The 14,019-nt window shown below is 41.2% G+C and overlaps 1 protein-coding gene across 5 annotated transcripts in view; it reads right to left on the bottom strand.

Moving 5' to 3' along the window:
- Window positions 1–606: 606 nt before the first annotated feature.
- The window catches only part of CAPN7 (calpain 7), a 37,998-nt gene continuing 24,585 nt past the window's right edge, over window positions 607–14,019 (bottom strand). For 3 of the 5 annotated variants that reach the window (XM_067561798.1, XM_067561797.1, XM_067561799.1), the window contains 7 exons: window positions 12,678–12,813; window positions 11,739–11,814; window positions 8,929–9,074; window positions 6,905–6,967; window positions 3,785–3,915; window positions 1,961–2,053; window positions 607–1,877 (listed from right to left, as the gene is read on the bottom strand). In XM_067561798.1, the coding sequence (XP_067417899.1) occupies window positions 1,733–1,877; window positions 1,961–2,053; window positions 3,785–3,915; window positions 6,905–6,967; window positions 8,929–9,074; window positions 11,739–11,814; window positions 12,678–12,813 (790 nt within the window). In that variant the 3' untranslated portion in view covers window positions 607–1,732. Of the gene's footprint in view, window positions 1,878–1,960; window positions 2,054–2,110; window positions 2,515–3,784; window positions 3,916–6,904; window positions 6,968–8,928; window positions 9,075–11,738; window positions 11,815–12,677; window positions 12,814–14,019 lie in introns of those variants that run through there. The other 2 variants (XM_067561800.1, XM_067561801.1) reach the window with 2 other exon arrangements.

Here is a 14,019-nt window from a genome sequence, read left to right as displayed (position 1 = left end):
TCCTTAGAACTGGCTGACTCCAATTCAGGCAGCCTGTAAAGATCAACTTACTGCAGGTATGTCTGTCCTCAAACTCTGACCCTGCTTCATCTGGAATCAGACAGCTCTTAGATCAATTTTTTTTGTCTTACAACATCTTGCGAAGAAGATAAGCAGTGAGTTAGTTACTGGCACAGATACAGTGTGATTTAATTCCTAGCCCAGCTGGTCTTGCACAGAGCTGCAATTAAAAGGCACATCTTAAATGTTTTTTTCTAAAACTACTTTCTCCTCAAAGCAGCTGTCTCACCAGAGATTAAACAAAAGTGACCCTAGGCTATTAAGCAGCTAGATAAGTCTGCAGGAGACTCTTCCTGCTGCGTCTCCCAATACTCATGCACAGGCACTCTGGAGGGTGGGAAGAACCAGCCCAAAGCTGTTGGTGGATTTGTTTGTTTGGTCTTGCCTCCTCACCCCCCAATTTCAATATTTTACCATTGACTTCACTAGAACTGGGATCAAATGCTGTAGATAGGGTTGCAGTTTTGGGGGGCTGTATTCCTGGCGCTTTCATCACAGGAGACTTTAAAGATTAATGGCTGGAGACTCCAGAACTGTCCTCGAGGGTTGGCAACCCTAGATTTAGAGTCTTTTCTTGGCTGGTTACAGCTTAAAGTCCCTTCTCTGAGCACTGCCTTACATAGTCTTCTGGCTGTGGAGCTGTAATGCCACTGCTGCAGCTGTGTGGTTTATTACAGAGAAAGAGCCTCTTATCCCTCCCCTCATCACTCCATAAAGCTGTGCTCATGCAGAATGATTGTTAAAGAGCTAATATTTAAATGACAAACAATTTTTTGGTGTAGCCCATGTATGCAAGTACTGAAACAGATACCAGCATACTGGGCTGCTTGTACAAGGTGCTCTTGTGGACACAATTTTCACAACTCTTAAATACAGTGGGGTGAGGTTACTGCTTGTAGACCTGTTGGCACATTCTTTCCACAAACAATAATACTAGCGTATTAATAGTGCTTTACTGAAGGTTGTGATTGTATTAATAGGAGATGGTGATGGGTATATCTAAAGCTAGAATTCTCAAGACCTATTACTTTTCTCTAAATCGAGATTTAATTGGTGGTGCCACTCCCACATATGCTAATACAGTGTGCATTAAACCTCAGCAGGAAGAAATGCCTATTAGGCTTTTGGCCGAGTACAACTTGACTTTCTCCCCCTAAAAAGCTGAGTAAAGGGTAATATAAACAACTGCGCTTTTAAACATCCAGGACAGCAACCCCCTGGCTTTTACACAGTACACACTAACCCTTCCTCTTCCTTCTGCAAAGTGTTTACTGTACAAGTTAAGCAAGGATCATTAGAACTATGTGGGGGGGGGAGGAAAGCCTTGATGAGGTAGAAGGTGCCAAACTGCAGTAAACTAAGGCCTGCTATTCATTTACATGATTAATATTGAGATTTACATTCAAGCATTTCATGCAAAAACTTACCCTCAGTCAGAGTTTCTGAAGCATTCTCCCACCCTAACGGCTGCACAGCAAAAAGCATGAGTAAACTCTGAAGTGGCTAATGCAGTGAGATTGATGTAGTAATTGGGGGCCCAAGCCCGGGATATATTTTTTTCAGGTAGAGTGCCGTTTTATGCATCATGGGGGATATTTCCTCTGTTTTCAGAAGGTGGCATAGCTCTAGCTCTCGACTGCTTTCCTAGAGAGTAAGGTATAGACGTGCCACCTTATTGGAGTTGTGATGTCTTAAGAGGGGTAACGCTATTAAAGTCCAAGAAGAAAGGACCCTCTTGCTGAGGCAGGAAGGTGCTGGGAATAATATTGTAAACTCCAGCAGGTACATTCTCCACTTCCATGTAGCAAAATCCACATCTGATTAAAAGATACAATGCCAGTTTAATAATAAATATTTAAGGGAGAAGGGAAAAGTGTATATATAATCAAATGAGCATTACCTGTAGTCACCACTGTTCTTCTTCTGAAAGCCAGAGGGACCAGGATCTCCTACTGTAGAGACTGTGACAAGTTCAAACCCCACACTGTACTGCCTACATATAAAGACAACTTCATTAGCCTTGTTTTAAACATCAAATAAGATTTACCAAATAAAAGTTGTTACTTTAACTGGAAGACAGCTACAAGCAACTAGCACATTTGCAAGTTATTTCTATTAATTAAAACAAACTTATTTCTGCCACTTAACCACACTTGTCAACCCTTACATTCAAAAACTCAAACCCATTTAGTATTTGGCTGCAGAAATTCATTGGAGCATACAAAACTTCAGCCCAAGAACTAAAATAAGTGGGAGATGCCTATTGGGGGAGGGAGTAAATTGTGTGGTCACAGAGGTCACTGCAGGTGTTGAATAGCAGAGACCACAGGACACATTGTTACATGGGTCCAGATTTTGTTGACTTCCATGGAATTTCTTCCAAGTTGTTTCCATGTAACTGAGGACGAGTTGGCCCCCCCCTGTATGAGAGGTGCAAACTCCCTTCCTTTCAACCTAGAATGAGTCCCAAGGAGCAGGAGACACAAAAGGAAAGTGCCAAGTTATTGCTGCAGCAGAAGTGACAGGGTAAGTAACCTAGTCTTGCCTACATGAAACTGCTTCTACAGATCCTCATTTTTGGAGACAGCCAGTGTTGCTTACACACCCTGCAGAAGGGGAATGAGTGCTTCACCTACATGGAGTTGTCTTACAGCTTTGCCTAAAACAAAACAGCTACCTCCCTATACTTCTGCTTTGTGACCAAACAGTGAAACTCTAGGGTCAGTTAGGAACAATGCATAGGTGCCTGCTATGGCTCTGCTAGAAAGTGAAAGTGGGGTCCAGGAGGCTGGGCGCTCACTGCTTCAGCCATTACTGAGTGAATGCACAAGCACGGGCTTTCAGAAGGGGCTTTAGGCAGAGGCCCTTCTTGCATGTGACCATGAAGTCACTGGAATTGCAAGGCTAGTCAGCCTCAGTTTCTACCTTATAGTCTGCTTTCCTAAATTCCTCCTGCACTTTTAACTGCAGAAGTTATTCACCACCACCTTAAGTGGTGAGCAGTATTGGTGGAGTACAATTACCACTTTCTATTTTGGGCGACCATTTCAGTGCTGGGTGAATAGTCCAGGCATGTTTGTAAAATACTGTGGGAGCGTGCAGAATGAATGGTGCTCTATCTAGCACTATACATACAGATGCCTCCTGCAATAGCACAACCAGGCCATTTAGCTGCATTCACTTGTGGTGACAATGTAGAGTGGCACAGCCTCCCAGCACAAACAGAAGATGAGCTGGAGCCTGCCATCCTGAACTCCCACGTAGAGGGACCGTACACCTTCAGGGGTGAGGGGAGGTGCTCCTGCATGTTGGCTCTACTGCAGGGGTGAAGGGGTCATATGTATGGCTAGCTAGCAGAGGGGTCATGATGGCAAGGAAGGTCCCTTGTGCTCTCTTCCCTGCCATGCAAGGCCCAGCTATGGTCTGACCCTTAAATAGCAGATGAAAAGAAAGGGGATTCCCACTTGAGTTCTCCCCCATAAGCCAGAAAGATAAGTTATCCTGAGCATAAAGAACAATTCATTATTTAACAGCTGGGTGGAGAATGGAAGCTGCTTGAGATTCCTGAGAATGAGGAAAAAAACAGATGAGGATTGGTTCGGTTGGAAATGAAGTGACCTTTAAAGTTCAAGCTCACTTTGACATGTTAAGTAAAAAAAGCTTACACTTTATCTATAGATCAGCCTCTAACTGTACTGATACAAAGCATTTATTCTTCACAAACCTTGGACCTCTTAGTTCAATTAGTAATGGCCCAGTCTTCTCCAGCTGAAATTGGTAAATGGGGTTGTTTTTGTAGGATTCTCTGAAATTTCCACAGCCTCCAGCACTGTGACCTTTCCATTGCCCATTAACCTGACAGGAAACAAAACATATGGTGTCTCATATATTACAGACAGATCTTGCTTTTTCTCACTAGTTTTAGTGCAGAGAACTAAAAAAAGTGAAGGCCTGGATTCTCCTCACTTCAGCTGGCCACTTGTGCAACTCCACTGATTTCAATAGTTACTCCTGATTTACACCAGCAGAGATAATATCAGACTTATTTTTAGTGTTAAAGTTTTATTCCCCCCGTCCCCGCTAAATACAGTGGCTTCCACTTCAACAAATATTGAAGCTATTTAGATCGAAACCTCAGAGGGTCTCACTGGGACTAAACAATTCAGCATCCATCTTTTCCTTGATCACATTAATGAAGTATTACTGTGCAATTTGTTCCCTGGCTATATGAAGTTTATTAAATAAGGAAGGAGCTACACTTCTGAAAGGTGGGAAGGGGAGTAATCATGGGATGGCTAACTTGAATTTCTTAGCCATAAGCACTCATGTTGTGATACACATCATTGTAGCTCTTAGCATAAAAATGGCCATACTGGGTCAGACCAATGGTCCATCTAGCCCAGTATCTTGTCTTTCAACAGTGGCCACTGCCAGGTGCTTCGGAGGGAATGAACAGACCAGGGCAATGTATCAAGTGCTCCATCCCATCATCCAGTCCCAGCTTTTAGCAGTTGGAGGTTTAGAGACACCTGGAGCAGGAGTTACAGCCCTGACCATCTTAGCTAACAGCCAGGGATGGATCTATCCTCCATGAACTTCTCTAATCCTTTTTTGAACCCAGTTAGTTTTGGTCTTTACAACATTCCCTAGCAAAGAGTTGCACACGTTGACTGTGCATTGTATGAAGTACTTCCTTATGTTTCTTTTAAACCTGCTGCCTACTAATTTCACTAGGTGACCCTGTGGTTCTTGTGTTATGTGAAGGAGTAAATAACACTTCCTTATTCACTTTCTCCACACCAATCATGACTTTATAGACATCTCTCATATCTCTGTCATGTCTTTTCTAAGTTGAACAGTCCCAGTCTTTTTAATCTCTCCTCCTATGGAAGCTGTTCTATACCTGCAATCATTTCTGTTGCCCTGCTCTGTACTTTTCCAATTCCAATACATCTTTTGTGAGATAGGATGACCTGAATTGCATGCAGTATTCAAAGTGTAGACATACCATGGATTTATATAGTGGCATTGTGTGTATATGTGGGGTGAATATCAAAATCAAAGCACTCACAAAATAAAGCAGTACTGTGTTAATATTTTAGGGTTTTAAAAAATGTTTTCCCCAAAACAAAGCAATATAAAATGTTATTTATATATATATTAGCCAGGGATCTGCATTCCAAGGACAAATAAATACAAATGGGGGCAAAGAATGTTACTCAGACCTCAAGAAACAGAGAAATTCATTCTACTTCTAGAGTATTAATTTTTGGTTGTTAACTTGTTCTGAACAAAAGCTTTTCTTGGGACTTACCTCTGTTTATGCACACGCAAACTCCTCTAATGCAACAAAGCTTAGAAGCAAGAGGGATCTCTCAACTTAATATTAATTGGAACCTATCCATCCCTAAACTCATCAACATGAGCACATTCCCACAGTGTGTTAGGTTAGGATGTGCCACTAACTGTCCAATTCCGGTAGTTATTAGTGGACCCTATTCCTACTTCAGATGATTTATACAAAATTCAACAAGTCCCAAAGGATGACTTCTGCTGGTTAAGTTAGCTGTAGAGATCAGGTCAGCACTGATTTAGATCCATTAAGCGTGTTCCACAATTTACCAGTAGTGTAAGTCACATTATCAATATTTAGATAAAAAGCAGGTAATGACCATAAAGCATTCAACAATGTTAAATGAAGACAGCTGACCCCTGCCTGGCATTTTAGGATAAAAGCCAGACAGTGACCAATCAGGGCTTACCTCACATGTCCTTATATTTGAAGCGCGAGTACTAACAAACATATAATACATATACAAATAATTACCACAGGGTTTCACTTGATTATTTTGCCTTAATGTTTCAAAAGGTGTCAAGTGTTATTCCTTAGACAGCTAGTCTATAAACAGCTCATCTTGATTGTTCTCCTAATGGATTATCCCCAAAACTGACACCCCTTTTGGAAAAGCATTTAAATCTTTTTAGATAAGGACAACCAATTTTTCCCAATGTGTTTTGTGGAGAAATGAGCAATCTCCACACCCTGTTATCCAAGAGAAGAAGAGATGACTGAGAAGTCTCTTTGGCCACCTGTTGCTCGTCTATCACCACCTCAAACTCTGAAAATCATCCCTAAAATGGACTGAATTTGGGAAGCGTTTAAGAGATCATGAAGCGTGTCTTAGGAGAGAGATGTTCCAGGACTGCTGGGTGCTGGCATCAGAGGAACTGACGAATGGATAAGGTAAATTACTTTACTCGTTTAAGGGAAGAGTGTGAGTTTGAGCATTGCCCATGCACGTCTGTGGGGGATTTCAAGAAGCTATTCTCCACAAATCACTTCCAGCTCAACCCATGCCCTTTTACAAGGTGCAACGTGGGATTCCCTGGACAGTGAGGGTGTGGAGGCTGTGACTCTTTGGTTTATACTAGAATGCCCTATTACTATGCACCATGAATGCAAAGACAAGAATTGCACCTGGTCTCTCCACTGCCCTTGTGCACCCACAAAGGGCTTGAAGGGACCTAGTACTAAGGATCCAAAAAGAGCTCAAGTTTCTGGATATAGATAAAAAATAAAGCTTACAAGTTACTCCAATCACACTACTGGAGGGGATGCACAATATAGACATTGTAAGTCAAAGCACACCTTTGTGTTTTGTCAAGAGGCTCACTTTGCATGGAAAATACCAAATAACAAAATCATTTGAAATTACCAATACAAAACTATGTAAAACAAGGTCAGAGACAGAGAGGGACCCTCTTTCCAAACATCAAGAATTTCACATGCCCATAGCAGATTAACAACAAGCATTGATTTATGGAAGAAAATCTATTTTCTTACCCGTTTGGAGATGGTGTAGGGGGTAGGGATCTTGGAAAAGGTAAACTTGCATACTGAATAGACCTAGATTGTGGAAGAAGAATTCAGTCACACCAATCAACCAAACATTGATAGCATAAAGCCATGACAAAATATCAAAGTGACTTTATGTGTACAGCAACTTTGGAGATTTCAAGTCCCACCTGTCTCTGACAGGTAAAAGATGCAGACTAACATTTAAGATCAGCTAATTCATACAATATAGTGATGTAAGCAAAAAGAGAACGTTCTCTATTCCCCTTCCTTGCACTGGAAAAAAATCAGCTCCCTCGAGCATGACTAACAGTTGCAGGGCACAGAGTGTAACTGGAATCATGGGCCCTCGTACTTGTTTCAACTCTTAAGCCCTAGTCCTCACACCAAAGCAAACTGTGAACACCTATAGTGGTGCTTGATAGTGGGTAACATGCTCACTGATACCGAACACAGTATAGCATAGCGCATGCTCCCCTAAAGCTCCACTGGCTACTCAATGTGTTTAGTGTGCCGCTCAGAGGAACACCCTGCCCTTATGTAAATCTGCTGGAAGAGGCTGGTGACATTAAATGAGAACCAGAAATACTTTTGGCCCAGTGAGTACTGGGAAGCAGCAGAGAATTACACCCACAGTACTATGTCCTTCAGAGTCTGTGAATTTTAAATGTAAAGTCACCATAGGGTGACTGGGGCTACAGTGCTTAGGCTCCAACCATTATCCTCCACTGTCCTCCCTTCCCCCAGAATGTCTTTGAGTGGAGACTGAGATTAAATATTTGAATAGTGAAATAAGGGGCAATTGTTTGCTCTGAACTATGTTGTCCTCATACAATACTTTGTGAGAATGCAGCTCATTTCTCACTGTTCATGAGCAGTCAAGTCATTTTAAACAAACACAGAGCTCAACAAAGATGCAAAATTGTAGCACTGAAGGTCCTCTGTTTCTACCAGTGCTTGTCAAAGTGATCTGTATTTAAGTCTGGTAACCCAGAGGTCCAATGAGGCAAGCAGGACTGAATTGCATCCAATTCTGTCACATTTTTATAGCATAAAGAATGTAGGGGAGAGAGGGCATGAGCGGTTTTATTTTCTGTAGTGTCAAAGGAAATGCATAACCCTGAGCATGGGATTTATCAGTTACAGGATGACCTTTCATTCTGATTACTGTGTAAGTGAGGATTTAGGGAAGAAAATATTTTAACCATCTTTACTGAAATATGAAGTGGATGAAGGCTGGGTAGTGCAAGATGAGCTGGTGCTCTAGCCTTTTACCTTGAAGATGTTCAATTTTATCTGAGGAAATTTAAACAAAAATACTTTGATCTTTTTAATCTAGTCCTTAGTGGCTATTATAAAATTATGCTCTAGAGAGGTTCTGGACTGCAGTAATGTAACTGAAAGCACTGCACCCAAGAACTGACTCTTTACTGTCCTCACTAGATGGAGATTCACATATGGTATGTCTACACAGCAGATGGAGGTGCGATTCCCAGCTCGGGAAGACATACACACACTGGCTTAGCGAACATGTTAAAAATAGCAGTGTGGCCAGAGAAGCAGGCAGTGGTTCAGGCTGCATATAGTCCCCACTTGACCCCAAGGTATGTACTTGGACAGCTAGCTACTGCCTGTGCCACCGCAGCCACTCTGCTATCTTTACCACCCTAGCTCAAGCTAAGCTAGCATGTGTGTGTCTATCTGAGCTGGGAAATACACCTCCCAGGTGCTCTGCACACATACACTAAAGCACTTACCTACACTATGCTTCCCTTTCTCCCGTGCTTCCTGTCCATCATTCACATCTTTCCCTGACCCCTTAATTATATTAATCTAAAAATAAATACTTAGAAAAATAGGTCAATAAACTTCAAAAACCTGAAAACTGTCCCTAGGATCAACAAACTCCTCACATCACTCTTACCAAAGAGAAAATACCCCCCCACTGATATTTTTTCCTACCGAATTTAAATACTCTTATAATACGGTTGTAGTATATCGATAGTACATACCCTGATAGTGTAGTGGATCGTGTTCTGTTTCTCATACTGGGACACCACCAGTGTAAATGTATGGGACCCTGGAGATGTCAGCGCTATCTTGGTCAGATAGTGGGGACTGTTGATCCGAATCCCATCAATATATGGGGGCGGGTCAGCTGGAAACAAACAGATACATGTTTCCTAACCATCAAAAAAAAAACCCAGAATTGGTGAAAATTTCTATCCATTCTGCATCATCACTGGACTCTATGACAGGAAAGTCATTCTGTTGGCACCAAGCCGTGACACAGGAATACAACCTACACCCAGACTTGTTAACTGTAAAAAATAACGGCATCTTAAGCTTTCACTGGTGAAACACTCAAAAAGTTTCAAGAGCAACTCCAACCAATCAGTGTTTGGGAATAGGGTATGATATGACATCCGCTCATTGTGCCTCAGATGCTTTTTCAGGATGCATTGAGAAATGCAGGTTAATGCAATTTTCTTGCATCATAGACCTGATCCAACTTCCAGAGACTTCAGTGGGAGTGGATCACGCCCAATGTCTCTATTCTAGAGAGAGTCCTAATGTGATTTTAAGTAGACATTTTAAATAAGACCCAGGAAATGGAGTATATCTGAGGGGAAGAGACCCTCTCAAGCTTTTTCCTGTGATGGCTCATGGTGCCCTGCTGGGCTGGCAAGGCAAGTTCAGGAATCAAAATTCAGGATCTGGGCTGTGGAAGTGTTCAAAGCTATTAAGAGTGAAGCTTCCTAACATGCTGTATTTTCTCTTTTCAATTCCCTTTTCCCACACATACACACACACTTCTAGCAGAGAGGACACAGTACATTTATAACTTTGCAATTGTAAACTGCATTCCACTATCTACTCAAATGGGAAGAAAGCTGCAGGCTGAATGTTTGCTTTACTAGAGCTACATAATATTTAAAATACAGCAATGTAATCTGACAGCTAAAGCTTAAGAACCTTTCAGGAATATTCAGCCTCTTATGGGCTCCTTGGTTCTTTTCAGGCTTGCTTCTGTTCCACTGAAATATCTGGGAATCTAGCCACTGACTTCAATAGGTCCAGGATCAGGCCCTTTATCTTCTTGACTAGGGACTCTGGTTTTTTTAAACTGTTTGAGGGGGGAAGGAAAAGGGATTAATATAAAACAAATTGAAGCTTAGTGTTGGGAAATCCATCTCTCCATACCAAAGGATTAAACTGTATTTTAACAGATGGGTGAAAATAATATTGCAGCCTTACAAATCTGTTGCAATTCCCAGTTTCAGTGGAAAGTGTTTTAAAGCAGTTTGGTGAATTTGCTAGAAGTTAAAAGCTCCATTAAACAAAACTGGCCAATAAGACTAAACAAAAACTGGACAACTCAGGTGTTGAAAGTAAGATGTAAAAACAGTTTCTTTGGAAACCCCTTGTAGATCTTTCAGACATAGTTTAATCTTTCAGTTCCTCCACTGTATAAATGCACTGACACTCAATAAGAATATTTTTTGGTCGAAAATGCCATGTAAGTTCTGCTGCTAGTGCTAGTCACAACAGAAGGATGTCTTCGAGACAGCAGGAAGGAATATAAAACACTTAATGGGATTATCTCTTGCAAAAATGGATGACAATCTGCCTAGAAGGTCCTTTGGGATCTTCATTGCAGAAACAACTTGGAATCAAAGAGGAATTCATTGGCAGAGCTCACTGAACAAGGTGGCAGATGATGGGCTCTGCCCTTACTGACAATTGCAGCAGTAAAAAATAAAAAGGCAGTTTCTAAGTATAATTAACCTTTCCTTTAAAGGGCATGAAGAGCCACCAGCAACCCAACCTCAAACCCAGTTTTTACACAATGGGCTGCCTGGCTGTTCCCAACGATGGGCCTACGTCTGATTGCCTTAGACTGTTTTCACCGCAATAAATAGATGTGGTTTGTACATTGAGATCGTTAGCTGGATGTCAAATCCCAGTGGAGATGAGGCACAGGTAGCTTCTACCTGGATGTAGCAAGTCAAGATCGACCCCACACCCATCCCTCCTTCAGGCTTGACCTTGACTTGCTACATCAAGGTAAAAACTACCTGTGCCTCATTGGCTCTAGGATTTTACAGTTAGCTATCTTGATATAGAAACCACACCTATTACTGCACCAAAGACAAAGCCTTACAAATAGTCCCATTGACTTCAAGGCAAGCAGGATTTAGCACATAGTGACTGGCCAAGGCTTTCAAATTTGGGGGGGTTAAAGTTAGTCAACTAAAATCCATAAACATTTCACCCTTGACTCAGCAAAGCACCAGGCATGTGCCTATCTCTAAGTATATCTTTAGGTATAGACTTAAGTGATTTGCTGAACTAAATCTTTAAGTAATTTATCAGAGGTGCTCAGCCCACATAGCTCCCACTCAATGCAAATAGCAATAGAAGAGTTCCACTTCCTGTTATTTTTATTCCACAAAACTAGGGAATGATTGTGCCTTTAGGTCATCAGGAGCACATTGTCACTTCCCTTTTAATATTTACTATCCTCTGTCTGTGCAGACACAGCAACTGGTTTTACAAGACATGTACATGTAAAAATTATGCCTGTATAAGTGGCAATGGATTTCTGTCTATCGGAGGGCAAGAATGAACCTTTTAGGTCTCTACACAATGAAAGCAGGCCAAAGTATACATTAAGTCAAACTGACCACACTGAAGTCCGAATCCTCCCTCACCCCTTCAGGACTTGGGGTTTCCCATTCATGAATGACGAAGCAGTTTCTTAAAAAAACTAGCAAGTGTTAATCCACTTGTGACAATAGACATCTAAAAACATATATACCTGGATAGTAAACTTTTTTCCCATCAGTCTTGTACACAACCATTGTGATGAATTCCCGATTGCGTGCAAAGTCATCCTAAAAAGAGATTATTATTAAAACAAGTTGAACACAGATCCCAAACTACCACTAATGCATTGTGTAATTGCAATTCAACATTCCATCTTTGCTTTTGTATTAATAACGTGGCTTGATTTGGCATTTATAATTTACTGAAGTGCCTATTCCAGCTCCCACTGAAGTCTGTAAAAAGTTTGCTACAGACCTTGACTAAGAACAGATCAGGCCTCCACTATCTTGCTCTTAGGCCTGGTCCACATCCAAAACTCAGGTTGACCTAGATACATCGCTCAAGGGTGTGAAAAATCCACACCCCCCGAGATACATGGTTAAGTAATTTATCAGAGGTGCTGAGCCCACATAGCTCACACTCAACGCAAATAGCAATAGAAGATACCCTGAGATACATGGTTAAGCTTACCTAAGGCCCAGCATAGACAATGGTAGGTCAATAGAAGAATTCTCCCATTGCCTAGCCACTGCCTCTTGAGTGAGTGGATTTACTACAGTGATAGAAAAAACCCTTCCATAGCAGTAGCATGTCTACACTACAGTGCCACAGCTTAGTGGAGTAGAATAATTTTAGGACAAGTTTTTTCAAAATATATGAATAAAAATTGTTAGAGAGATTACATACATTCTATCATAATGAACTAATTAAACCCCATGATGAGGCAGAACAGGAGTTGTATGACATGCATGTATGTACCATGATCTGAATACCTCACTACCTTAGCCTTCTGCAGTTGAAAAAGACACACAGTGAGATTCACTAGGATCTAGAGAACTACAGTCTTGTACCCAGATCTAAATATATTCTCAGTTGTAACAAATCATGCAGGAAAGATAGTATTGTATTAGTCAGAAGAAGAATGCAATACCTTGTCTGTAATGTGTCTGCTCAGCAGAACCCAGACTGCAGCTCCACCTTGTGGACACTGTACTTCTAGTTTGTACTGTGGATTATTAGCCAGGCTGTAAGCATCTTTGACTGGACCTTGTTTTGCATCCCAAGTACTAAAAGTAATAGTAATAAGTTAATGAATAAGATACTCATTCATATTTCTAAAAGTAATTTCAAATCCTGTAAGTAAGTGATACCATCCCTGCTTAATGAAAACTAACAAAAGCTAAATTATTTCCCACTGAAACCTGCCTATCTTTATCTAGCTGTAAGCATTACAATGGTTACAAAGAACAGTTGTGTAAGAAATACTGTCCCTAACACTTTCTTTTACAGATGGCTTTGCTGCAGTGACAAATGCTGAACAGGAACAGCATAGCTGTTTGGCATGCTGAAGACGACAACCATGCACAAAACACTATAAAAGTTAAAACTATTTCGGACACCCCCAGGGTAATGAGTTATTGTCATGTATGGCACGAAAGCTGCCATGTGGAAGGGAACCTGGATTTTCTAAAATATTAATTGAAGGACTTGTTTAAAAGCTATTAAAATATGGCTAGATCCAAAATCTAAACACATTGGTCTCTCCAATTTTATACACAGAGGGGGCTTTTTAATTAGCAGCTCCTCTTTTGGATGAGCAGCAACTTGAATCATAATTTCAAAATAAAACTTTCACACTGCCTCATATGTTGCCTGGAGAAGGATGCTAGATGTGAAAAACAGAAGGGGAATACTGCTCCATTAAAAAGCCTAGAAAACTGTGGGGATACACATGGGGATACAGGCTCTTCTTTCTAGAATTAATTTTTTCCACTTTACTCAAAAGTGATACATGGAATGCTGCATTCATAACTATCAGGTCCTAGTTATTATTGTTACACCTTTATGGTAATGACCACTATGTGCCAGGTGCTTTCCGAGGAATGGTCCCCAACAATCTTAAGGACAGCCAGAGAGTTGGGGAATTGGAAACAATATTTTCCTTTCTTTTTTACTTAATATACACATTAATGAGTCTTGCTGTAGGCAACATAGCAGAAGTGGGTCTTCAAGATTGACTTAAATGTGCATATGGCAAGGGCCTTTGCAGAAGCTGTACCATGCACAGGCAGCAGCACAGAAGGCATGAGGGAGTTTGAGTGAAGCTGATAAATGGGCAGATAGAGTGGGAACACTGGCAAAGTGGAGGTAGTAACACAAAGTGAGACGAGTTCAGAGAAGTAAGGAAGAGCAGAGTTACACTGAGCTTAGAAGGGGATGACAAGGAGACAGAATTTGATGTGAGAGGATGGGGAGCCAGTGGAGAGATTTAG

The sequence above is a fragment of the Emydura macquarii genome, unplaced genomic scaffold (genome assembly GCF_026122565.2).
Source record: "Emydura macquarii macquarii isolate MOO-44397 ecotype Brisbane River unplaced genomic scaffold, CSIRO-AGI_Emac_v2 contig_2422, whole genome shotgun sequence".
NCBI classification, from domain to species: Eukaryota; Metazoa; Chordata; order Testudines; family Chelidae; genus Emydura; species Emydura macquarii.
Note: the sequence above shows the minus strand (reverse complement) of the source record. Positions and strands in the feature narration are given on the sequence as shown.